General features: G+C 35.5%; 1 protein-coding gene across 4 annotated transcripts; it reads left to right on the top strand.

Moving 5' to 3' along the window:
* The first annotated feature begins 7 nt into the window (after positions 1–7).
* On the top strand, positions 8–27,313 carry LOC128020267 (E3 ubiquitin-protein ligase MARCHF4-like). Of its 4 annotated transcripts, XM_052607085.1 has the most exons (7): positions 8–320; positions 595–985; positions 1,120–1,169; positions 7,143–7,194; positions 13,397–13,552; positions 14,942–15,134; positions 24,160–27,313. In XM_052607085.1, exons 2-7 carry the CDS (start codon positions 650–652, stop codon positions 24,585–24,587), a joined length of 1,215 nt encoding a protein of 404 aa, XP_052463045.1. In that variant the 5' UTR covers positions 8–320; positions 595–649; the 3' UTR covers positions 24,588–27,313. The 4 variants fall into 4 exon arrangements, with proteins under 4 accessions (XP_052463045.1, XP_052463044.1, XP_052463047.1 ...); XM_052607084.1 differs by having other exon boundaries at positions 8–985; XM_052607087.1 differs by lacking the exon at positions 1,120–1,169 and having other exon boundaries at positions 9–985.
* Positions 27,314–27,823: the final 510 nt, after the last annotated feature.

Genomic DNA, 27,823 nt, shown 5'->3' with positions numbered 1-27,823 from the left:
GCGCTGTCCCGGGAGTCACGGTGCTGAAACCGCCGCATCAGCCACACGGAGCCACTCCGACACCGTCCAGCGAAACCCGAACTCACGGAGGGATCGGATTACACATCTCCGAGGAATTATCTTTAGGAATCGCGCGGACACGACGCAAAAAGCTGCAGCAGAACAACATGCTCTCGAAGCGACCGAAGACATGCGACGTGCACAAGAAGAAACATCACCTGCAGAAACATAACCTTTAGGTGTAGATTCCTGAATGATTTCACACCGCTGAGGGATGCTTTAACACATGTGGCATGCGACTTTGAAGCTTTTCTTCACAGGTAGACACATAGATCTCAAACCCAATGGAATGAATCGATCTTATGGCTTCTGACACCTGTTTACTGCCTTTTCATTATTATTATTTATCTAATTCAGGATGCAATAGAGATGCGCACTTTTCTCCGTTTACCTTGCAATAATTTTTAAGCTAGATTCCAAAAGTGCAATGTACTTAATGCAGGTTGCGACTATAATGCACCTCTTAAATTCTCAATTGTAGCGTGTTGCAATCATTCCGGATTATCATGGCTTGCATGCATTCGCTTTTCACAGCCTAAACTAAGAGGGAGTCGATAAACGCGCGCTAATTGATTCCGGACGGTCTTGGATGCTGCGCGGCCACGGCATGCTGAAGAGCCGCTATTGCGTTCTCTTCAGTGACCTCAAGGTGTTTCTGCTCGGGCCACAGGCTCCTACAAACCCCATGAGCGGACAAACAGCCAGAATCAGCCCGTATGCCAAGGATAACAACAATACCTTACGAGCCCACCGGCTCCGGGACTGGAGCGCGCCGTCCACAGAGGAGGAGGCTGCGGACGGATGCGCGTGGACGGGTGCCGCGGCGGAGGAGTTCCCCAAGGACCGGAGGGATGACAGATTCTCCTTCATCAGCTATGCAGAAGGAACCCCGGTGTGCAGGATATGCTTCCAGGGGCCGGAACAGGTAGAAACCGACCCTAGTTCAATAACAAGTAAACAAATATAGTCTACTACATGATACATAAGGTGATTTAACCATGTAAGTGTTGTATTTGGTTCCATTACATCTAATCATGTTAATTTCATTTCCAATTACAGTTTTGCATTAGGACTGTCCAGTTTGTATTATTATCTTCCATCTTTTTAATGTAAGTCCATTATAACCAATTGTTGTTTTGTGTCATATTATTTTAATATATTACCTTATTTATTAAAACACTGGTAGTTTTACTTTTACTGCGCATTCAGCGATTAATGAATCCGACTTCGAATATTCACAAATATTAAAAAATAACAATCAATCAATCAATCGATCAGTTGATAAATAAATATGCAGCAATTTTCCTGTGTTTTTAGCATAGCACGTTTCCAATTTTCCATAAATATGTAAAAGCTATATCATTTTTGCATTATTATTATTATTATTTCAGCATTTCTACTTTAAAATGTCACGTTTAATGTGATACTCGGCATTTCTTAGTAATTATTTGTGAAATTTAATTGCAATATCTCATTAAAAATTCTCAAATTCTACACCATTTTATGTCAGTATGCATGTGTGTGAACAGAACCTAAATTACACAGTCAAACAAAAAGAAAAGAATGGTCTTTACTGTAATTTATAATTGACCAAAATATGAACATGACTTTTTTTTGGCATATGAACAAGGGTGAACTCATTTACTGCAGATAATCAAACAATACAAAACAGCATAACAGTTAACATAACTGGAAACACACACACACACACACACACACAAATCTATAATAATTACCAACAACAATTATTTGAAGTCCATACACAGCCATTCCTTGTGGGCCTACTTAATTAAATATTCATGAGCATGAGCCAATGGCCACTCCCCTAATCACAATACACTCTTATCACTCAATATCACGTCTTATCACAGAACATCAGATGAAACGTATGTTTTTATGATGTACTTTATTTACATAGGGTAATGTATATTAAAAGCATTATTTAGTAACATGAAAAACATTTTCTAAATTAAAGTGCAATTCACATCAAAATCATTTTGAAGATTTAAAACATTCAAGATAAGGATGCCCTCAGTTGGCCGAATTAACAAACTTTAATTCAGTGCAAGTTTTAAACATGATTTTGACCAGTGAATTTCAATGACATATTTTCATGATTTACAACATTTTATTTTCAATTAAATAATTTCTCCTTTTTTAATTTCAATTGTAATTTCATAGAGACTGCATTTCCAAAGAGATTATTAAATCTAAAACTCTTATACACTAGTCTCTAGAAAAGTTTATGTTTATAAGGTTTTAATAATTCCTGTGAGTCCTGTTTAAATAAACCTCATGGTTTTAAAGTCTCGCTCCTGCAAATGGCAATGGAGTATTAACTTTTCTTAATGTGCCTTGCTTTAGTATGAAAACTGTAGCTCAGAGCAGTCCTCATTAATTATTCATGATCGTATGCAAATAGTTTCCACTTCAAAAATCTCAGCAGCGTCTTCACCCAAAGGAAAGGTGATTCACCAGAATTGACAACAGAACAACATTTATTTCACACTTGTTTCACTGATACATTTGAGCTGGTGCATAGTCAGAGTAAATAAAAAACTCTCATGTTACCTGAGCTGACGAGTCGGCAGAGAGGGATCGATTCTCCTCCTCAGAGGGTTACAACCAAAGAGCAAACACCTTTAAACACTAGTCACAGCGGAGACCGGGGCTAGTTGTCACAATTATAAGATGCACAAAAAAAGTTGCTTTTGCTTCTTTGTGACTTTTTGGAAGTAGTGAATAAAACAAAGACTATTAGAGGAGAAAATACTATTTCAGACTTTTCTCTTGTCGTTTCTTTGTGCTTGTTTGTTTGTATTGTTTCAAAATAAATGCACCAAGTGTTTTTAGTGTAGAATATAGTTTTTACTTTTAATAAATAATCAGTTATTTGATTCAGTTTATTAATTTCAATATCTATTGGCCCAAATATATTAAATTTCACAAATAATTACATAGAAGCGGCAGGTAAGACATTAAATAAAACACAGCCGTTATGAGTAGAAAGACTGAAATAGTACGTTATTGTTAAAACACTCTCCAATTGTTTTTGTTTTATTTACAACTTCTAAAAATATTTTTAAGGTGTCTCTCTTACGTTTTTGCTTTGTGTTTTGGTAATTCTTTAAAATGAGCTTTCTAAAGCGTATAATATGCTGCGTTTCCACCGCAGTGGGGCATGTTGTCACAGTGGAAACATGCTGTTAGAAAGCTCATTTTAAGCTTTTCACAAAAGGTCCATGTGTGTTAAATGAACTACATCTCTTTTTCTTTGACAATAACAGTAGAAATACTCAGAATCTGTGTTTACTGTTCACGAATCAGAGAAAGTTCCTCTGAGGCGTTTTTATTAACCGCTCCATAATAACAAAACTTGAATTCAGATTTAAACAAACCCATTGTGCTTATGCAGTTATAAGATAGCTGCCCCAAAGCGAGCAGCGTGATGTCTTTGAGAAACTCTGCTGTACGTGTAAAGAGCGCAGACAAACCCCAGGGAATGATTTCAGATGATTGTTCCAGTTAAACGGTGATCAGATCTTCTCTCTTGGTCTTTTTGTGTTCAGAGACGAAGCAGAACTGATGTCTTACAGATACTACATGATGTAAAGACGTGTCTAGATGAAGGTCTTTTGTGTCTGTCTGACTGATTCATGCATGTTTTCTGCTGATTCAGTTGTTCAATGGCACTGTAAAAGCAATGTTTAAATGTGTAACACTGAGTAGTGTGCTGCTGCAGACATCTTTTCCACTAGATCTGAAAAGCACTAATTAATGATTTCTGGGTTCAATGCAAGACCAGTTCTAAAGCATTCACAGTTTCTCTCAAAAGACTTAAACGTAAAGACTGCATACACACACTGTACAGTAGGTGTTCGTATTGAACTAATGTAGAATTAGTTTTAACTCAAATCTCAATGTCACAATCACATGATTCCGGTATAATGCAAAAATAAATGCTTTTCTTACTTTGTTTTTGTCTTGTTTTCTTGTATGAATATCTAAACATTCTCAAATCAAGATACACTTACTTGAGAAGCAAAATATCTTAAATGGTGTTGTTTTTTCTTTTTACAAAATATACCAAATTTAAAGGAACTGTTGACCCTAAAACTAACATTTTAACATTTGCTGGACATTTACTCACCATCGGGCCATCCAAGATGTACATGAGTTTGTTTCTTCATCAGATTCGAAGAAATTTAGCATTGCATCACTTGCTCACCATTGGAGTGAATGGGTGCCGTCAGAATGAGAGTCCAAACAGCTGATAAATACATCACAGTAATCCACAGCACTCCAGTCCATCAGTGAACATCTGGAGAAGACACAAAATGTGTGTTTCAAAGAAACAAAGCCGTCATTGAGATGTTTTTAACTTTTGAATCAGGAATCAACACGAAGACATTAACTGATGGACTGGAGTGATGTGGATTACAGCTGTTTGGACTCTCATTCTGACGGCACCCATTCACTGCAGAGCATCCACTGGCGAGCAAGTGATGTAATGCCTTTAAATTATATTATGCTTATAACACGAAAGAAAGAAAAATCTGCCAATGTGGTGGGAAAAATGCATTTAATACAAACGGAAAACTGCTTTATTTTTCTTACCCCATTGGCAGATTCTTTTTTTTTTCAGAAAACAAAAATGTATATCTTAAGTCATTTTGTTTTTTAAGTAAAAGTATCTTGATTTGAGATTGTTAAGATATTTGTGCTTTTTGCTGTGTAAAGCTAGTAATGTTTATAATATGCATGAGTATACCCTTACGAAAGGAAAATATATTTACCAATATATTTCTTAAAATATATTGTGAGATATTGTAATATATTATTTTCCCTTTTTATTTCTAATATTTTATATATTTTAATACATTTAATAATATATTGATGACACATATATTATATATTGCAAAATACACAAATGATTGCCGCTTTCAATATATTGCAATATATTGTAAAAAATTAATATATGTAAGAATATATGCCTAATATATTACATGATATTTTCCAATATACTGCAATATATTTTTGTTTCATAAGAGTAGATAGAGGCTTTTTACATTTAGCAAACCTGTGAGGTCTATAGCCTCTCCATCTTAGCTTTGTTTTCATCCACTTTGATCTAGTAAATTCATGCATCTAGAAAAGTAACTCCACCTTAAAAAGGACAATGCACTTTAAATGTCAGAATAAATACAGGTTTTAGTTTCATGCTTTTTTAAACCCTCTGGAAAACTGGCTCTGTGCATCATTGTAACCATGAATTTTGCTTTTTTAAACTAGGAACTCGTGTTGAACCCAGAAGATTACTTTCATCTGTGGCGTTCACTAAGTAGTGAAGCTTCTTTGCTGTTTTCAAAGACCTGCAGAGGCACAGATTCAGACGAGAGAGATGTATTATAGTCACAGAATCAATCTGCTATTGAGATCCCTGTAGTATTACTTGCCTCACATACACTTTACCCCAGAAAGTCTTCGCTTGAGCATCTGTACTGACATTTTAGCAGGCGAAGAGATTTATGAGGAAGCCATGGAAGAGTTTAACATGCAAGAATGTTTTTCCCTCATTTAAAACAACAAACAAATGTTACAGTGCATGACAAATTTGAAACAGCTACATAGATACAGTCACAGTGCAAAATTATACGAATAGTTCATCGAAAAAAATCTAATTTTGCTGAAAGTGTACTCACCCTGAGATCATCCAAGATACAGATAAGTTAGTTTTTTTTTTTTATCTGAACAGACTTGTAGAATATTCCATCACTTGCTTACAGTTGGAGTGAATGGGTGCCGTCAGAATGAGAGTCCATACAGTAGATAAAAAAAAACCACAATAATCCACACCACTCAAATCCATCAGTTAACATCTGGTGAAGACAAATGCTTCATGTTTGTAAGAAAGAAATCCATTATTAAGCTATTTTTTTTTTTACATTAAACCATCAATTCTGCACTGTTTACAAGCCAAAACAGTCCAAAACCAATATGTGGGTGGATTTTGATGTGAGAGACAACAAGAGATGGACTTCTTATTGCAATGTTTTTATCAGCTGTTTGCACTCTCATTCTCACGGCACCCATTCACTCCAATGGTGAGCAAGTGATGTAACGATCAATTTCTACAAATCTGATGAAGAAACAAACTCATCTACATCTTGGGTATTCCTGAGGGTGAGTAAATCTTCAGCAAATTTAAGAGAACTATTCCTGTAAGCAACTAAAATGAAAATACAAGGACACAAAATCACATTTTTGTAATTTTTGACCATGCATACAGTCAGTTGATGAAAGAAACAGTTTCAGAAGCAGCATGAAGACAAATGGCCAGCACAGCTCTTCTCTACGCCTTTATGGCCAAACCGGATAAGGACGCATTATTTTGCATGTGTTAATCCTGTGGAGGCATTCACAATAACACAGGTCTACTTCTCTGCCACATTACATTCACATCACACTGAATGGAGGCCCAAATACTCAGTGTCCCTCCAACGAACCAATGATGGGAAATGCTATTTCAGAACGGCTTAAGGCTGTGCTTTTGCGCCGCCTTTTGTTGTTCTGTACATTCGTGCATCATTAAGAGTCAAAGGCAGCACCTTTCCTGGCATATATTTTGTTATTTACTACAGATTCAATTCATTTTGCCTCTTTGGTGCCACTCAAATGTTTCTGAAAAATGGAAGTAGTTTGTAAAACATCACGCCGGGCTTTCAAAAGGCCTTTGAAGGCATGTAATAAGTATAAATGTGAAGGAAACACAATATATAAATTCAGGTTTAATGTTGGTGATAATTAGAGGTAAACTGTTCTCTCATAATAACAGGATTTAATCTCATTCAGACAGTATGGCAAACTAGATTTTTGTCATTTTTAACATGCAAGTGGTGCTTATGTGGAAAAGTTGTTGTTTATCAGCTTGTTTTGCTTACATAAACACATTTAGTAAATACACTTGTGTGTGTGTGTATATATATATATTTACTGTACTGTATAGTCTGTCCTCTTGAGGTTGATGATGAAGACTGAAGGTTAAACTCGTTCTTGCACTGATCATTTGTACTCTGTTGCAGTGCAGTAATCCAAACGGAGATATCCATATCAGACCTACTTTTCAGATTAATGGTAAGTAGGTCATTTTACTAAATGAGTCAGACTGATTCCTTATTTGGTTATGTGTGAATTAAAACATCAGGATTAGATTTAATTTCATGTCCTGAGTTTATGCGAGCAAAACAAGCTGATAAACTACAACTTTGCCATGCATGTAAAACACACACACACACACACACACACACACACACACACACACACACATATATATATATATATATATATGTATGTATATACACTATAAAATATATTTTTCTAATTTGTAAAATTATTGGAGTAAATTTTACAAGAAAATACTATTAACTAAGTAGAAAAACTGAAATAGTATTTTCCAATAAAAAGCACTCCAATAATCTTACAACTTTGAAAAATATTTTTTTTATATATTTACACACACACACACACACACACACACACACACACATACATACACATATATATGCATATATAAATTAAAAACATAATAAAAACAGTGTTTTTGAAAAAAAAAACTATTATTCATAATCACACAATTTAATAAATAAATAAATATATGTTTCTACTACAGTGATCTAAACATCTATTCAACAAACTCTGATTGGAGGTGGAACAGGCCAAAATGTTAGTTGATAACAGATAATTAAAAAGAAATAAAAAAAAAAAACTAACTTATGATTTTAGCATTTTTTGGTAAATAAAAAGTAATGGGACACCAGATTGTTGAAATGCTACTTTCATGCTTACATTTGAATGTTTGCATTGATTTCACAGTTGTTGTTAAATGTTTCTTAACCTAAATGCAGCTTTATATCAGACATCCTAAAGCATCACATTTCTGACAGGAGCGGCCGTTTTTAATCACGCCAGCTAATTTAATTTAAAGAGTGTCAGTCAGTGACACGGTTTCTCTCTTTCCTTGAAGTCTAGCTGAGAATCTCCCTGGAGTCACCGTCTCAGATGTTTATTTATTTCTGAGTCATACTTATTCAGAATTCAGAGGGGCACACGACTGACACAGTTTTACTGGGGAGCACCAATCTGACTAAGGTATTTGGGTTCTTCAAACCCTTGCTGCACACAAACCGTGACACGCTTTTTCACACCCTTCAAGATAAATGGCCGTTATTCACAGGAACGCATTAGAGCCGGAAACCTTTTTGATGTGACGTGCAGTTTTTTTTTCAGCTGCTCTCTGATCTGTTTAAGACATCTGACATAAGACATATATGTGAGGTATGAAATCATCATCCTGTTTTGTAACAGAAAGTCACATTTTGGTTAGGAACCCCGTAACATTTTCCTAAGATGCTGATTAGTGACGTACTGTTCAAAATTAAGTCAGATTTAAATGAAAATTACAAAATATTATCATATTTTCATAATTTCTGACATTTTTGAAGACCAAGGAGAGGGAGTGGTTATAGTAAACCAAATCATAATGTGCTCTGTATGGGACATCCAGATCTAAAACTGTGTCATATACAATCTAAATGCCATGCATCCAGTCTTCGAACTTTCGCTCACTACAAGAAACTCACGTTACACATACCTCGGACTACATTTCCCATCACCCGTTACACTGATTACACACAGCTGGCATCAATCTCCTGCTCACCTGATAGCAATCACACCATGCACCTGAGACCAATTACTCACACACACACACACACACACACACACAGCACAAGCAATCAGACACTCTTTATAAGCGTCATACTTCTTTTCACACACTGCCGAGTATTGTTCTGCACATATCCCTACCCTAGTGATAGCAAGCCATTCTGTGTTTGTTTTCATTGTCTTGTCTTAGTTTCTAGTTTTGATAGTCTTATTTCAGTTAATAGTTTTCATAGTTTAGTCTTTTTCTTGCTTTGCCCGTTTTCTCATGTTTTGACCATGGACGTAGTGTCCGTGACGTCACCCGTAGACTCTTGAAGTGTGTTTTTGAAGCCTAAAGTGTGTAGAGCGGGGCGTCGCCATCTTGGCAGCGCATCACCGCGCGACTCTACCGGACAATCAAAAATGGGCAAAAAGGCGGGAGCTAGTTGCTGAAGCCACGCCCACCTAGCACGATGGCAGTGAGAGCAGCGGCAATCCACCTGTCACTCAAGTGGCTACGCCCTTAATTATGCAGAACTTTAAGACTTAATATAATTTAAACGGATGAGTTATAAAAAAATTCACCCCCCTCACAGTTGTCATGAAGGGCAAAATTGGCTATTTAGACCAAAATAATTTTTTGCACCAGGCTGTAAACATGTTTTTTTTCTGCTGTAAAGTTGGGAATTTTAACATGGGGAGTCTATGGGACTGACTCCCTTTTGCAGCCAGCCTCAAGCGGCCAGTCGATGAATTGCAGTTTTAGTCACTTCCTTATTGGCCTCACGAGAGAGAGCGGAAGGTTGGCGCTCGGTTTTTGACCCTTTGCTCTGGATTCTGGATTACCTCTCTCGCTTAGCCCCCTGGATACTGTTTGTTCATCGTAGACCCACGGTTGCTTTAAGATTATTCTTGTCTTGCTCCATATATACCTGTTTGCCAGTGTTTGACCCATGCTATGTCCCTGTCTCTGTCCAACAAAAGCTTGCACATTGATCCGCACGTCTCATGTCTCGTCAGCCCCGTAACACTCAGTCAATGTCCTCATATGAGGCCGCAGGGTCTTAAGAGTTTAAATTACCCCCGACGTCGTAAATCAGTAAGTGTTAGTCCAATGTGACTAGACAAACTATGTTTGGTTGTCACTATCTGGAACAGGAGTGCGATAAACAGCATTAAACTCGTTATCCGCGACGTGGCTATCGATGGAGTAAGTGAAACAGATTGTCACAGTTGTAAAGGCCGTCTGATTTGTGCTGCTCTGAGAACACGGAGGTGGATTAGGCTGCAGGTTTGGACGTGTTCCCCGTCTCCTCCTGTGCCGTCCTCCTCCCATTGGCTGTTCCTGCTCTCCTCATACTGTCCGGCCAACTCGCTCCCACCAAGTCCATCTGTAGACAGGCCTGTGTCTGTACCAACACTCCCGCTCTATTTCCTCTGGACACTGACGGAGGTAGCGCTCCTCTTGGCTGAAGGAGCTTCGGGTGGTGTTTATGTAACGCTCATGTTAAGTTGAGCTCGAATTGGATTTTACTCCGAGCTCCACTCTTTTGCAGAAGAAGCACTGATTAGATTTCTTGACTATTTTGATTGTTTATCCCAGACAGCAATGAGATGAATGGAGAATTTTAGGTCGTCTTAGATTTTTTTTTTCACATTATTCCTCAATAATGTCTCAAACTGTGTTCGAAAAAAAAAAAAAAGATCTCAGTTTAAACTCAAATATTTATCCAAAGATCAAATAACCTGAACTGCTATTCATTATAAGCTATTTTTCCCAACTCTATGAGAAATAAAGTTAATACTTTAATGAAACACAACTCACTTCTTCCGATCTCAAACATTTCTAATCAAATATTACCGTCCACATTCATTGAGTGCTACTGGCTCATTTGTCTATTCTTATTTTTAATATTTTTATGAGAAATATCTGAGATAAAGTTAATATTTTATTGAACTCCATTAGGTTTCCTGAGCTCTGAAAGAGCAAACAATGAGCAATAGGAGACACAGAGGAAAGAATGGTTTCTCCTTGACAGCAATGAGATTAATGGAGAGTCACATGAGATGTTTCTCCTGAGGAAAAGCCCTCAGTAATCTCAAGACGGTCTCAAACAGTGCTCAGATTTGTCACAATGTCTCAAATCAAAAGTTAAAGATCTCAATATGAATTTGGTCTCAGATGTTTCTCTGTTTGTCAGTACCTTGTGTCAATTTGCATTTCTCTGGATTAAGTTTAAAAGTTGATTAATGAGACATAACTGAGCAATCCATCGTGTACCCTGAGGTTTGAATGAGCGAGTAACTTCAAGTGCACTAATGCATCAGTTTAACCTCAGCTGACCTGATCTGTGTTTTGGGATTCTGACATGAGAAACGGTTTTGAAACAGTTTAACTAGTGCTCTGTTTATGCACTGGAGAGAAGCGAGAGGGTATGTTGTGTGTATGAGTGTGGATGTCTCTCAGCGGGGATCTAGAGTCAGTGTTCGCGTGTTTGCACGAAGGTGAGCACTCACACTGTGCTGCACCTGTTACTGTGTCTGCTCCTCAGTTACACTTCACACACACGACAGTCAGTGCGTCTACATCCATCCACATCCGATTAACACTGTCATCTACATGAAGCAGAGCAGACCAGTACTACAACACAGTCCAGGAATAAATATAACACACACACACACACACACTAGAGGCTCTGGTCCAAATCACAGAGAGCTGAGAAAAAACAGATTCAACCAGTTCGAATTTACTTTGCCAGAATACTCTTATATAGACAGCATTCATTAATATTGAGCATAATAGTCGATTTCTAACGAGAGTGAACAGTAGTTTGGTAGTGAATTATTTCTTTTTATCAAAACAAGGTACATAGAATTTATTCACTGACAAAAGCACTTATATTTTCCTAATTGTTGATTGCCATCCCAACACAACAATCCCAAATGCAGATGATAAAATAAATAAAAAGATGAATTCTGATAATATATAAATATACAAGTATTCACATGACAGTTACATTAAAATGTAAATTAGGGAAAGAAAAAGAGAGAATAGTTTAAAGAAGCAGAGAGAATAAATAAATATATTAATATAATAAATTGGATTATGTATTCAATTAAAATGAATTAAAAAACAGTAAGAACAAAGTAAATTTATATATATATATATATATATATATATATATATATATATATGCTGTATTTAAATATACTTCTAATATGCAAATTTTGTGCACAGGGTTAGGTGCCCATTTCTTATTACTTTTTATTATTATCAATATTGAAAACAGTTGCGTGTTTTGTTTTTGTGGAAAATGCTTTTTTTCAAGATTCTTTGATGAATAGAAAGTTCAAAAGAACGTCATTTATTTGAAATCTTTTGATCATTTTAATGTATCCTTGTTAAATAAAAATAATATTTCCTAAACAACAACAAAAGCTTTTATATAGGGCAGCTCAGAAAAGAAAAAAAACAATCTTTTAAATAATAATAATAACAACAAATACTGAGTTTTTGATGTACTTCGAACTGATTCAAATAATTCGCAATCCCCAAACTGACTCAAATGATTCGCGAATCCGCTTTGAACTCCCGAATTGACTCAAATGATTCGCGAACCCCCTTTGAACTCCCGAACTAACTCAAATGATTCGCAAACCCACTACGAACTCCCAAACTGATTCAAATGATTCGCAAACCCACTACGAACTCCCAAACTGATTCAAATGATTCGCGAACCCTATACGAACTCTCGAATTGATTCAAATGATCCGCGAAGCCGCTTCGAACTCCCGAATTGATTCAAATTATTTGCGATCCCCAAACTGACTCAATGATTCGCGAACCTGCTCCGAACTCCCAAACTGACTCAAATGATTCGCAAACCCGCTCCGAACTCTCGAATTGATTCAAATGATCCGCGAAGCAGCTCCGAACTCCCGATATGACTCAAATGATTCGCGAACCCCCTTTGAACTCCCGAACTAACTCAAATGATTCGCGAACCTGCTTTGAACTCCCGAACTGACTCAAATGATTCGCAAACCCACTACGAACTCCCGAACTGATTCAAATGATTCGCGAACCCTATACGAACTCTCGAATTGATTCAAATGATCCGCGAAGCCGCTCCGAACTCCCGAATTGATTCAAATTATTTGCGATCCCCAAACTGACTCAATGATTCGCGAACCCGCTCCGAACACCCAAACTGACTCAAATGATTAGCAAACCCACTCCGAACTCTCGAATTGATTCAAATGATCCTCGAAGCAGCTCCGAACTCCCGATATGACTCAAATGATTCGCGATCCCGCTCCGAACTCCCTACCTGTACGCTAAAAGCACGTTCTGGGCGCAAGGAGAGGTGGTGGTACGCTCAAGAGCTATATTTGGAAGTGGCGGTACTGAGTACCAGTGCGTGAATAATATTATGTAAGTATCTGCTGTACTGTTATAAAGATATCATTGGTTTACTTTACAAGCATCAACATTTCCTCACTTTTTGGTAATATAAACATCAGCACCTGCAACAAATTGCATAGTTTTTCTCAATTTGGGCTGGAAAGAAAACAGAGGTGTATTTTCCTCCTCAAGTACTTTATGATTTCCAACTTTTGTGTGTGTGTGTTTCAGGGTGAGCTGCTGAGCCCGTGTCGCTGCAGTGGCTCTGTACGCAGCACTCATCAACCGTGTCTCATCAAGTGGATCAGTGAAAGAGGCTCGTGGGCTTGTGAACTCTGTTACTACAAGTATCAGGTGATCGCCATCAGCACCAAGAACCCACTGCAGGTACAACACCTCAGAACCACTTACAAGACACAAAATGAGCCCTGAATTTAATTCTGTTTCTCAATTATTCCATCAATTATTCTTTGACTTTGAGGAAGATCCCCTTCATTAATGTGTATTAAGCGCATAAACTACCGTTCAAAAGTTTGTTTCAACAAGGTGGAGGTCAATAAGATATTAAGAAATAGTTTTTCTTAGGTCAATAAGAAATATTTTTTGGAAAAAGTATCTTCTGCTCAACAAGGCTGCATTTATTTGAATAAAATTGCAGTAAAATTGCAGTTAAGTTGAGGAATATTTTTACAATTCAGAATAGCTATTTTCTATGTGAATATACTGTAAAACTTAATATATTGCTGCTACATTTTCAGCATCATTAATTCAGCATATGTTTTCAAATCAAAAAAATGTTTGGGTCATTTAGATCTAGCATTAAAAAAAGGCATTTCTCAATCCTTTAAAGCTGCAGTCGGTAACTTTTGACGCTCTAGCGGTTAATAAACAGAGCTGCTTGCGTCTTGCGGAAGAACATTGTAGCCGGAACTACTTCTCTCTGTTTGTGTCTATGAAGAATCACAAAGGTACTGGGTTACTCCGCCGCGGTACCCCCGAAGCAATCTAAAATAGTCCGAATATAAACACTTATTATAGGTGCACCCTAGTGATTCAGGACAAGCTAAAAACACAGTTTGAAAAATGGATTCATGGTGTACTCGCTTATTATATACATTTTTCTACATTTCGAACACAAACAAAGTTACGGACCGCAGCTCTGATTGGTTGTTTTTCTTACCGGGAGCGGATGACTTTCTGAAAATGGCAATAGACCACTGGGAGGAGCCAGAGGAGCTTGATTTTTTTCACAGATTATCTGTCTCATATTCTACTGTCAGGACATAATGACAGGTTTAATAAATATGTAAAAAATATATTTTTACAAAAGTTACCTACTGCAGCTTTAAATATAGCATTTTTTTTAACCATTTAAAAATAGAATTTAACATGGAATGCTTGGATTATTTAAATGTAGCATTTACATGGAATTTTTGAACAATTTAAATTTAGGATTTAAAAAACTTTAATCTTGCATTTTAAGAAAAGAATTTCTGAATCCTTTTAATATAGCATTTACATTTTGTTAACCATTTAAAAATAGAATTTAACATGGAATGTTTAAATTATTTGAAAGTAGCATTTAAATGGAGTTTTTGAATCATTGTATCATTTAAAAACAGAATTTGTAAATTATTTAAATCTAGCATTTAAAAATGGATTCATTTCTGAATCGAACTGGATATTGAATCTCAATTCTAAACAGTAGAATAGAGAAATACAGTAGCACTGAAATCCTCTGCTCTCTCTCTCTGTCTCTTTTGTGCTTTAATGAAGTGGCAAGCCATTTCGCTCACCGTCATTGAGAAGGTTCAGATCGCGGCGGCGATCTTGGGTTCACTCTTCCTCATCGCCAGCATCTCGTGGCTGGTCTGGTCGTCTCTCAGCCCTTCGGCCAAGTGGCAACGGCAAGACATGCTCTTCCAGATCTGTTATGGGATGTACGGCTTCATGGACGTCGTCTGTATCGGTATGTACAGTTCGTTTGGGGTCAAAGATCAAGTTAGGTTCATCTTAGTTGGATGTTGAGTCAGAATGGGTATTTTACACAGTTTAGTTTAGTGCTTGTTTCACTGGGAAGGAAGTTTTAAGTTCTGAAAGTTACAGTATGTTTTCTTAGTATCATATAATACATTTAAGTTCAAGGAGAATTTGAATATGAGATCTTCAGAAAAATCCACACAAAGTATGCATGTTTAAAATCAGAAATCCTTGACATACTGGGTCTGTAATGAATTGCATTTAACCATAGAAACCCAACATGTCCTCATATCGTCTTCTGTGATTCACAATGTACACCAGTGACCATGAGTCCAATGCACAGGGATTCAAATCTAAAGAAAAAGAAACAGAGCCAAAGATTTAGATATCATATTATGCATGAGAATAAAATTGCAGTAAAACAGTTAAGTTGTGGAATATTATTACAATTCAGAATAGCTCAGAATTGCGAGATATACACTATAATTGAAAAATATAAACTCAGAATTGCTAGATATAAATAGTTAACGAGTGAATAGTTAACCTATTCTAAAGTGTTAACAAAATTAAAGTAAAAACAAAATATAAAAATAAAATCTAATCTAAAATTTTAACAAAATATATATTATATTGATGATACTGAAATTACAGACTCACATGAATGACTGTAAAACATCAGAAAATTAGAAATAAGTCTTCTCACAGATTTGATGAAGAACTACATTCACTCATATAGTCACACAAACACACAAGTGTAAAGAGAACAAGAGACAAATCAAAAGAATCAATTGATGAATGATTCAGTTTGTTTGTTTTTGTGCAAATGGCAAATAAAACATGTGAGACAGCAGGAGAGACGCATTCATTCTCATTCATAAGAGGAGTTAGAAATACTAATGTACACTAAAATATTATTCTGAAGGATTATGAAGAAAAATCTGTAAAAAAAAATCAGTCTTTGTACTTCATAATGTCATTTTCAATTCAATGTATTTAATTGTAATTAATTGTGAAATTTACTAGTAATTTCTGAGTAAACATTTGGAGCTTGAAAGTATAAATTACCATATTCTCAGAAAAAAGAAGCTCTGACAATCTGCCTAAATATTGTATTCTTTGGTACACTATTCCCTTAAATATTTCACCCCAAAAATTTCAATTTGCTGTCAAATTAAGAAATGAAATGTAGCATTGCATCACTTGCTCATCAAGGGATGCTCTGCAGTGAATGGGTGCCGTCAGAATGAGAGTCTAAACAGCTGATAAAAACATCACGCATTCATTCGTGCCTGCGTTGGTGGTATAGTGGTGAGCATAGCTGCCTTCCAAGCAGTTGACCCGTGTTCGATTCCCGGCCAACGCATGTCCTGAAGGGGAGTCGTGGCCTAATGGTTAGAGGGTTGGACTCCCAATCGAAGGGTTGTGAGTTCTAGTCTCGGGCCGGACGGAATTGTGGGTGGGGTTAGTGCATGTACAGTTCTCTCTCCACCTTCAATACCACGACTTAGGTGCCCTTGAGCAAGGCATCTAACCCCCAACTGCTCCCCGGGCGCCGCAGCATAAATGGCTGCCCACTGCTCCGGGTGTGTGCTCACAGTGTGTGTGTGTGTGTTCACTGCTCTGTGTGTGTGCATTTCGGATGGGTTAAATGCAGAGCACAAATTCTGAGTATGGGTCACCATACTTGGCTGAATGTCACTTCACCTTCACCTTCACAATAATCCACATCTGGAGAAGTGAAAAGCTGCATGCTTGTAAGAAATAAACCCGTCATTTTTAACTTCACATGATTCCTTTCAGCTTTCTCCAGTAAAAAAAAAATCTGTTCTGAATCAGGAGAGAAATCTGCACGGATCAAGCATCATTTACAAGAAAAAAAAAACATGTAAAAAAACACTTTACTCACTCAATTAAGAGCTGATTTTAAACGGCTCTAAACAAATATACAGGAAATGGGACTTTTTCACTGGAGGAAGCGTTATTATGGATTATAGACTCAGAAGCAACCAGAAGCAACATTTTGAAATGAAAATGCATTAATGATGGATTTGTTTCTTCAGCTTTTCACTTCACAAGATGTTAACTGATGGACTGTATTAGAGTGGATTACTGTGATGTTTTTATCAGCTGTTTCGACTCTCATTCTGACGGCACCTATTCACTGCAAAGCATCCAATTTTCTGCAAATTGTGTTTTTTTTTTTTTTTTTTGAGAATTATTCCTTTACATGTCCAAATACAGTGCAAAACATTATAATGAGATTGATTCACAATAAAAAAATACTTCCCAGAAACACAACGAAAAGAGAGAGCAAAGGGAGAAACAGGAGGAGAAAGTTAGTAAAGAGGTCATGAGTCATCATCAACTTTCTGCACAGAACATGTGAAGACACAACATCTCAGAGCGCTGGACAAACACACAGAGAGAAAAAGCTTCAATGAGGAACCAGGAGAGACACAGCCGTCTACCTTCATTAATATAACCTCCAATGTAAACTTACTGTAGATGGAAACAGGCATAAATCAGAGAGAAACTCTTTTTTGATTAGAGTTTTGATTAGTGTTTCTTCAAACAGAACACTAGATGAGATACCCAGTGCTCAACACACATCTGCCTGGATCCAGAGATCTATGAGTCATTAGTATGAAATTATACATAGACTGGGATTCTGCCATCATGCTCCATTATATACTGGGGACAGTATGTACTGTACCAATAAACTCTGAAAGTGAAGTGGATTTGCGCATCTGCTCTATTAACAACGGCTCTGTGTAGTAACAGCTGCTCTATGTGAAATCACGCACCTGATGGAATTAACAATTTAATTGAGGTTCAACAAATAAAAAACAAATGCAATATGGATAAACAAATTATAAAGATTGGCTTATTAAATATCAGATCCATTTCTACGAAAACACTTTTTGTAAATAATATGATAACTGATCATAATATAGATGTGCTCTGCTTGACAGAAACCTGGCTAAAACCTGATGATTACATTATTTTAAATGAGTCCACCCCCCAAGATTATTGTTATAAACACGAGCCGCGTCTAAAAGGCAAAGGGGGAGGAGTTGCTTCAATTTATAATAACGTTTTCAGGATTTCTCAGAGGGCAGGCTTCAAGTATAACTCGTTTGAAGTAATGGTGCTTCATATAACATTATCCAGAGAAACCAATGTTAATGATAAATCCCCTGTTATGTTTGTACTGGCTACTGTATACAGGCCACCAGGGCACCATACAGACTTTATTAAAGAGTTTGGTGATTTTACATCTGAGTTAGTTCTGGCTGCAGATAAAGTTTTAATAGTTGGTGATTTTAATATCCATGTCGATAATGAAAAAGATGTATTGGGATCAGCATTTATAGACATTCTGAACTCTATTGGTGTTAGACAACACGTTTCAGGACCTACTCATTGTCGAAATCATACTCTAGATTTAATACTGTCACATGGAATTGATGTTGATAGTGTTGAAATTATTCAGCCAAGTGATGATATCTCAGATCATTATTTAGTTCTGTGTAAACTTCATATAGCCAAAATTGTAAATTCTACTTCTTGTTACAAGTATCGAAGAACCATCACTTCTACCACAAAAGACTGCTTTTTAAGTTATCTTCCAGATGTATCCGAATTCCTTAGCATATCCAAAACCTCAGAACAACTTGATGATGTAACAGAAACTATGGACTCTCTCTTTTCTAGCACTTTAAATACAGTTGCTCCTTTACGCTTAAGAAAGGTTAAGGAAAACAGTTTGACACCATGGTATAATGAGCATACTCGCACCCTAAAGAGAGCAGCCCGAAAAATGGAGCGCAGCTGGAGGAAAACAAAACTAGAGGTATTTCGTATTGCTTGGCGGGAAAGTAGCATATCCTACCGAAAAGCATTAAAAACTGCTAGATCTGATTACTTTTCTTCTCTTTTAGAAGAAAACAAACATAACCCCAGGTATTTATTCAATACAGTGGCTAAATTAACGAAAAATAAAGCCTCAACAAGTGTTGACATTTCCCAACACCACAGCAGTAATGACTTTATGAACTACTTTACTTCTAAAATCGATACTATTAGAGATAAAATTGCAGCCATTCAGCCGTCAGCTACAGTTTCGCATCAGACAGTGCACTATAGACCCCCTGAGGAACAGTTCCACTCATTCTCTACTATAGGAGAGGAAGAATTGTATAAACTTGTTAAATCATCTAAACTTACAACATGTATGTTAGACCCTATACCATCTAAGCTCTTAAAAGAGGTGCTTCCAGAAGTCATAGGTCCTCTTCTGACTATTATTAATTCCTCATTGTTATTAGGACATGTCCCCAAAACCTTCAAACTGGCTGTTATTAAGCCTCTCATAAAAAAGCCACAACTTGACCCCAGAGAACTAGTTAATTATAGACCAATCTCGAATCTCCCTTTTCTGTCCAAGATACTAGAAAAGGTGGTATCCTCACAATTATATTCCTTCTTGGAGAAAAATGGTATATGTGAGGATTTCCAGTCAGGATTTAGACCGTATCATAGTACTGAAACTGCTCTCCTTAGAGTTACAAATGATCTGCTCTTATCATCTGATCGTGGGTGTATCTCTCTATTAGTTTTATTGGATCTTAGTGCTGCGTTTGACACAATTGACCACAACATTCTTTTGCATAGACTTGAACACTTTGTTGGCATCAGTGGAAGTGCATTAGCATGGTTTAAATCGTACTTATATGACCGCCATCAGTTCGTAGCAGTGAATGAAGATGTATCATATCAATCACAAGTGCAGTATGGAGTACCTCAAGGCTCAGTTCTAGGGCCGCTACTCTTCACGCTTTATATGTTACCCTTGGGAGATATCATCAGGAAACATGGTGTTAGCTTTCACTGTTATGCTGATGATACGCAGCTCTATATTTCCTCGCAGCCCGGTGAAACACACCAATTTGAAAAACTAATGGAATGCATAGTCGATATAAAAAATTGGATGACGAGTAATTTCTTACTGCTAAATTCAGAAAAAACAGAGGTGTTAATCATAGGGCCTAAAAACTCTACTTGTAATAACCTAGAACACTGTCTAAGACTTGATGGTTGCTCTGTCAATTCTTCGTCATCAGTTAGGAACCTAGGTGTGCTACTTGATCGCAATCTTTCCTTAGAAAGCCACGTTTCTAGCATTTGTAAAACTGCATTTTTCCATCTCAAAAATATATCTAAATTACGGCCTATGCTCTCAATGTCAAATGCAGAAATGTTAATCCATGCATTTATGACTTCAAGGTTAGACTACTGTAATGCTTTATTGGGTGGTTGTTCTGCACGCTTGGTAAACAAACTACAGCTAGTCCAAAATGCAGCAGCAAGAGTTCTTACTAGAACCAGGAAGTATGACCATATTAGCCCGGTCCTGTCCACACTGCACTGGCTCCCTATCAAACATCGTATAGATTTTAAAATATTGCTTATTACTTATAAAGCCCTGAATGGTTTAGCACCTCAGTATTTGAATGAGCTCCTTTTACATTATACTCCGTTACGTCCGCTACGTTCTCAAAACTCAGGCAATTTGATAATACCTAGAATATCAAAATCAACTGCGGGCGGCAGATCCTTTTCCTATTTGGCGCCTAAACTCTGGAATAACCTACCTAACATTGTTCGGGAGGCAGACACACTCTTGCAGTTTAAATCTAGATTAAAGACCCATCTATTTAGCCTGGCATACACATAACATACTAATATGCTTTTAATATCCAAATCCGTTAAAGGATTTTTAGGCTGCATTAATTAGGTAAACTGGAACCGGAACACTTCACATAACACCGTACTTTCTACATCATTAGAAGAATGGCATCTACGCTAATATTTGTCTGTTTCTCTCTTGTTCCGAGGTCACCGTGGCCACCAGATCCAGTCTGTGTCCAGATCAGAGGGTCACTGCAGTCACCCGGATCCAGTACGTATCCAGACCAGATGGTGGATCAGCACCTAGAAAGGACCTCTACTGCCCTGAAAGACAGCGGAGACCAGGACAACTAGAGCCCCAGATACAGATCCCCTGTAAAGACCTTGTCTCAGAGGAGCACCAGGACAAGACCACAGGAAACAGATGATTCTTCTGCACAATCTGACTTTGCTGCAGCCTGGAATTGAACTACTGGTTTTCGTCTGGTCAGAGGAGAACTGGCCCCCCAACTGAGCCTGGTTTCTCCCAAGGTTTTTTTCTCCATTCTGTCACCGATGGAGTTTCGGTTCCTTGCCGCTGTCGCCTCTGGCTTGCTTAGTTGGGGTCACTTCATCTACAGCGATATCGTTGACTTGATTGCAAATTAAAACAGACACTATTTCAACTGAACAGAGATGACATCAATGAATTCAATGATGAACTGCCTTTAACTATCATTTTGCATTATTGAGACACTGTTTTCCAAATGAATGTTGTTCAGTGCTTTGGCGCAATGTATTTTGTTTAAAGCACTATATAAATAAAGGTGATTGATTGATTGATTGATGGAATTAACCGCTGATTAGAGAACCGGCTTTACTGACTTTACTACAGTAAACATAGTAGATACAGACAATTTAGACACAGATATTTGTCCTTTTCCTCACAGAACTAGTATACTGTATAGTACAGTACATGGTTTTGACTTAACAAAACTCTGAGTTTGCAAACTTAACATTTCAATCATTGACAATGAGAACAGACGGGCAGCAATGATGTGTGTTTTCAGCTGTCTATAGTCTGACGTTAACAAAGAAGTCAATTCATAATTTTTCAATTATAATGTAAGTAAAGGTTTTTGCATTTAGATTCTTCCACCCTTTCATCTCAAAATAACTTAAATCTATGAAGCCTCAGACTTGCGAAATATAAACTCAAAATTGTGAGAAAAAAAGGCAAAATATAATCTAGAACGGCGAAATATAAACTCAGAATTATGAGATATAAACTAGAATTGCATGATATAAATTTAAATGGCAAGATATAAGCTAGAAAAGCAAGATATAAACTAGAACTATGAGATATAAACTAGAATGGCAAGATTGAAACCAGAATTGCATGATATAAAATAGAACTGCAAAATATAAACTCAAAATGCAAAATAACTCAGAATGGCGAGATATAAATTAGAATTGTGATAGAAGATAGAATAGCGAGGTATATACTAGAATTGCTAAATATAAAGTAGAATTGCAAGATATAAACTAGAATTGTGAGATATAAACTCAGAAACTAGAATTGTGAAATAACTCACAATTGCAAGATATAAAGTAGAATTTCAAGATATAAAATAGAAATTCAAAATAACTCAGAATAGCGAGATATAAACGTAAAATTGCAAAATAACCCAGAACTGCGAGATATAAGTTAGAATAGCGAGATATAAACTAGAATTGCAAGATATAAACTAGAATTGCGAGATGTAAGTAAGAATAGCTAGATATAAACTAGAATTGAGAAATAACTCACAATTGCAAGATATAAAATAGAATTGCAAGATATAAACTACAATTGTGAAATTACTCAGATATACTGAGATATAAACTCAGAATTGAAAAAAATTACTCAGAATAGCAAGATATAAAATAGAATTGCAAGATATAAAACAGAATTGCAAGATATAAAGTAGAATTGTTAAATACCTCAGAATTGCAAGATATAAAGTAGAATTGCAAGATATAAAGTAGAATTGTGAAATAACTAAGAATTGCAAGATATAAAGTACTAAGTAGAATTGTGAATTAACTCAGAATAGCAAGATATAAAATAGAATTGCAAGATATAAAGTAGAATTGCAAGATATAAAGTAGAATTGTGAGATGGAAACTCAGAATTACAAAATGACTCAGAATAGCAAGATATAAAATAGAATTGCAAGATATAAAGTAGAATTGTGAAATAACTCAGAATTGCAAGATATAAAGTAGAATTGTGAGATATAAACTCAGAATTGCAAAATAACTCAGAATAGCAAGATATAAAATAGAATTGCAAGATATAAAGTAGAATTGTGAAATAACTCAGAATTGCAAGATATAAAGTAGAATTGTGAGATATAAACTCAGAATTGCAAAATAACTCAGAATAGCAAGATATAAAATAGAATTGCAGGATATAAAATAGAATTGCAAGATATAAAGTAGAATTGTGAAATAACTCAGAATTTCAAGATATAAAGTAGAATTGTGAGATATAAACTCAGAATTGCAAAATGACTCAGAATAGCAATATATAAAATAGAATTGCAAGATATAACGTAGAATTGCAAGATATAAAGTAGAATTGTGAGATATAAACTCAGAATTGCAAAATAACTCAGAATAGCAAGATATAAAATAGAATTGCAAGATATAAAGTAGAATTGTGAAATAACTCAGAATTGCAAGATATAAAGTAGAATTGTGAGATATAAACTCAGAATTGCAAAATAACTCAGAATAGCAAGATATAAAATAGAATTGCAGGATATAAAATAGAATTGCAAGATATAAAGTAGAATTGTGAAATAACTCAGAATTGCAAGATATAAAGTAGAATTGTGAGATATAAACTCAGAATTGCAAAATGACTCAGAATAGCAATATATAAAATAGAATTGCAAGATATAACGTAGAATTGCAAGATATAAAGTAGAATTGTGAAATAACTCAGAATAGCAAGATATAAAATAGAATTGCAAGATATAAAGTAGACTTGTGAAATAACTCAGAATAGCAAGATATAAAATAGAATAGCAAGATATAAAATAGAATTGCAAGATATAAAGTAGACTTGTGAAATAACTCAGAATTGCAAGATATAAAGTAGAATTGTGAGATATAAACTCAGAATTGCAAAATAATTCAGAATAGCAAGATATAAAGTAGAATTGCAAGACATAAACTACAATTGTGAAATAACTCAGAATTGCAAGATATAAAGTAGAATTGTGAGATATAAACTCAGAACTGTGAAGTAAAAAGTCACAATTACCTTTTCTACCTTCAATCTCTCTTTTCCGCAGCTCTAATCATCCACGAGGGCCCATCCGTTTTCCGTATATTCCATCGCTGGCAGGCCGTCAATCAGCAGTGGAAAGTTTTAAACTACGACAAAAAGCAAGACAGTGAGGAGCAGAAGAATAATGAGGAATGGACGCGTTCGCTGCTCCACCAGAGAGAGCCGGCGGGAGCGGACGTCTCTCCTTCACCGTCTTCACTCATGGCTGCGGCTGGGACCCCGACACTCACAAACATTACAGCGGACGCGCAGAACTCCTTCCAGACTAATGCTCTCGCTGAGGGACCAGCTTTACCAGACCAACACTGTCCCTATAACCTCCTGCATTTACTGAGTCACCTACGGCCACACGAGGCACGAAGCCCTGCCACTAACATCAGCACAAACACCACTAAACCTAGAGAAGTGGTAATGAGAGTCACTACCGTCTGACTGGAGGCCCTCCGACTCTTTTCAGCACAGAGAAACAATAAGCACAGTGTTGGAACTGTTGGATTATTTATGACTTTTACATTCTGATACTGATAACAAACATGTGGGTTTTTAATTGCAGATGCTGAGATCTTAAAAGCAGGTTGGACTGCTGATGAATTTAAAGGCACAGTTCACCTAAAAATGGACATTGTCATTCTTTGATGTTCTGAACATGTATCATGTCATTTTATTTCCTGTGGAACACAAAAAGAGAACTCATGAAGAATCTTCACACATAGAACAATAACTTTTGTTTGAACAATGATTGTTAACAATGTCAAGCTTCTAAAAGCATCATAAAAGTTTTTTTTTATTATTATTGAGAATTTTGGTTCTACAGCAAAAATAAAAAACTTTGTATCAATGAAAGTTTGGTATCATTGATATGCTATTATACCTTTTCTATTTTTTGAGTTAAAGTTTTAGTAATTTTGTTGTGTTTTTGTCAGCTTTATTATTATTATTTTTATTTGTTTATTTTTTTTATTCCATTTTAATTGAAGTTACTTTAGTACTTCAAAATATTTTTTATAATTTAAAATGTTGCCTTGCCCACTAACTGAAACAAAATATTTATTTTTAAAACTTTTTTTTTTTTTTTAGTTTATCCTATGTTTATAAAATAAAATAAAATAAACTTAAAATATATATAAAAAACATAATGCAGAAAGTTGTCATGTGGACATTTCTCTCTCTAATTTAGTTTAGCTTGAAGTACTACAATAACTTAAAGTGAAACTTAAATAATAATAAATTAAAAATAAATATATATTTTAAAAACTACTAAAAATGACAAAAACACATAACAAGATTACTAAAAATGTAACTTAAATTAAAATTAAATAAATAATAATAATATAATTAAATAATACAAATAAAATACTTTTTCAACATATTTCAAGAAATTATAATAGATCTCAATGATACTAAAACAACATTTTATTTTAGTTTTTGGGTGAACTATTCCTTCAAACAAACATTTGTTTTAAAAGAAAATCACAGAAACATCTGAAAACCGAATATGTGCATAATCCATTGAAAAGGCTGATGGGATTTAAATTAAATGATGAATATGTTAACGTTACAGACAGAGACGTCATATGAAGCCCATGACCCATTCACTGTCCATAAATAATGAGTGACAGCTGTCAGTCATCTCACAGACAGATGCAGCATAGCAGCTCAATCAGTTGAAAAGCACAAACTCTCTCGCTCTTTTTCTCCGTTCCTCTCATGCTTGCTGGTTCTGCATGTTTTCATTCTCACAACCTTTGTGACAATATCAATCATCTCAAATCATATGACAGTCCTGAGATCTAAGGCCCCTTGAGCACGTAAAGTCAACATGAAAAAAACTAATTAACTCAGTTTATTTTCATAACATACACCTGGTCTAATTTGCACAAAAATTAGTGCATGTAAAGATTTAAAGGTATAAAGATATATTTTCTCATAATAACGAGATGCTGTCATTAAAACATTTAAAATGTTAAAACTACATATTTTCTTGTGATAACGAGATGCTATGTTGTTAAAACAATATGTTGTAAAACAATTCTTCTCATTAAAACAAATTTTATCATAAAAACATGATGTTATGCCATTAAAACAATAGATCCTGTCAGAGTCAATAAACCATTTTTCTCATTAAAATTATCTGTAATGTTGTTTAAAAAATATTTTTTAACAATAACGAGATGCTCTCATTAAAATGAATATTTCTTGTAATAATTAGATGTCATTAAAACTATATATTTTCCAATAATAACAAGATTTCATTTAAATTATATTATTTTTAGAAATAATGTGATCCTATGTTGTTAAAATACAGTTTTTGATATGTCGTTGTTACTAAAAAATGTTTTAAAGAGGAAAATATTGTTTTAAAGACATACCATCTCGTTATGTTGCTTTAACAAGAAAAATACTGTTTTAACAACATTGCATTTCTTTATTATGAGAAAATATATTATAAATAGCAAAAAGTTTTTCATGTTGACTGTGTATGTTACGTACCCTTTAAACTAAAACCAAAATGGAAGAATATATTTTTACATATTTATTTTAAAAAGTATATTTATATGTGTATGTGCTTCATGCAAATGAAACTGCTCTGATTGGTGGATCTCACCTGAGGATTATGGGTAGGCTTGTGGCATCTACAGAAGCATATCCTCACTGAAGAACCTTGCTATCTATATATATATATTACTGTTAAAAATCTAAGTCTTTCTGGAAAACCATGATTTTAGCTCCGTAACAGAAGTGATGTAATGTGCTCCACTGACACACACTCATCTGAAATACACTGTGATCAGAAAAGCATGCAATTCGTTTCCTTTTATCTTCCCTCTCATTACTAGAGGTGGAAAGGGGAAAGAGCTAGATTGCTTCCCGGCTCCTGTTTGAAGTCTGAAATGACAGTCATTTACAGGCTGATGCAGTTTTTCAATCAGGACGGAGCGTCAGCTTCACACAGAGCCATCTGAAATCATCCGAGATCTACATCCATGTGGGATCAGCAGGATTGGTGGAAAGATGGCAAACGTTCCCCGGAAAACTGAGTCTGATTATGTAATGGCACCATTATTATATTTGTGAACCTGGAGCACAAACCAGACTTAGGAGTCAATTTTTCTAAATTGAGATTTATACATCATCTGAATAAATAATCTTCCCATTGATGTATGGTTTATTAGACAATATTTGGTCGAGATACAACTATTTGAAAATCTGGAATCTGAGGGTGCAAAAAATCTAAATAGCCTACTGAGAAAATTGCCTTTAAAGTTGTCCAAATGAATTTTATTGTTTATGTATTTGTGGTAAGATATTTGCTAAATATCTTCATGGAACATGATATTTATTTAATATCCTAAAAAGAAAAATGTATAATTTTGACCCATACAATGTTTTTTTTTCGGCTATTGCTTCAAATATACCCCTGCTTGTTTCCTCGAGGGTCACAAATGATTGCATAATGACACTAAACTGTTTTAGTGATTTTCTATATTCAACAGAACAGATATATTGTCAGATCTGAGATAAATAGTTTTTGTTGCTCTGTTGTCGATTAGGATAAAAGAAATGGCTGAATGCATGAACGTAAATGTTACATGTTTTGTATTTTAAAAATAAATATATAATAAAATAGATTTACGTGGTTTAAAAAGAAATTACATAGAAAATGTAAT

This window comes from Carassius gibelio, chromosome A9 (assembly GCF_023724105.1).
Source record: "Carassius gibelio isolate Cgi1373 ecotype wild population from Czech Republic chromosome A9, carGib1.2-hapl.c, whole genome shotgun sequence".
Lineage (NCBI taxonomy): Eukaryota > Metazoa > Chordata > Actinopteri > Cypriniformes > Cyprinidae > Carassius > Carassius gibelio.
This window is presented reverse-complemented; position numbering and strand designations above follow the sequence as displayed.

Excerpts from the sequence above, each read along its gene's own strand:
- LOC128020267 (XM_052607085.1), top strand. The coding sequence starts at position 650 with ATGCTGCGCGGCCACGGCATGCTGAAGAGCCGCTATTGCGTTCTCTTC. Across the intron at positions 986-1,119 it reads GCTTCCAGGGGCCGGAACAG|TTTTGCATTAGGACTGTCCA; the intron begins GTAGAAACCGAC and ends TTCCAATTACAG. Across the intron at positions 1,170-7,142 it reads TTATCTTCCATCTTTTTAAT|TGCAGTAATCCAAACGGAGA; the intron begins GTAAGTCCATTA and ends ACTCTGTTGCAG.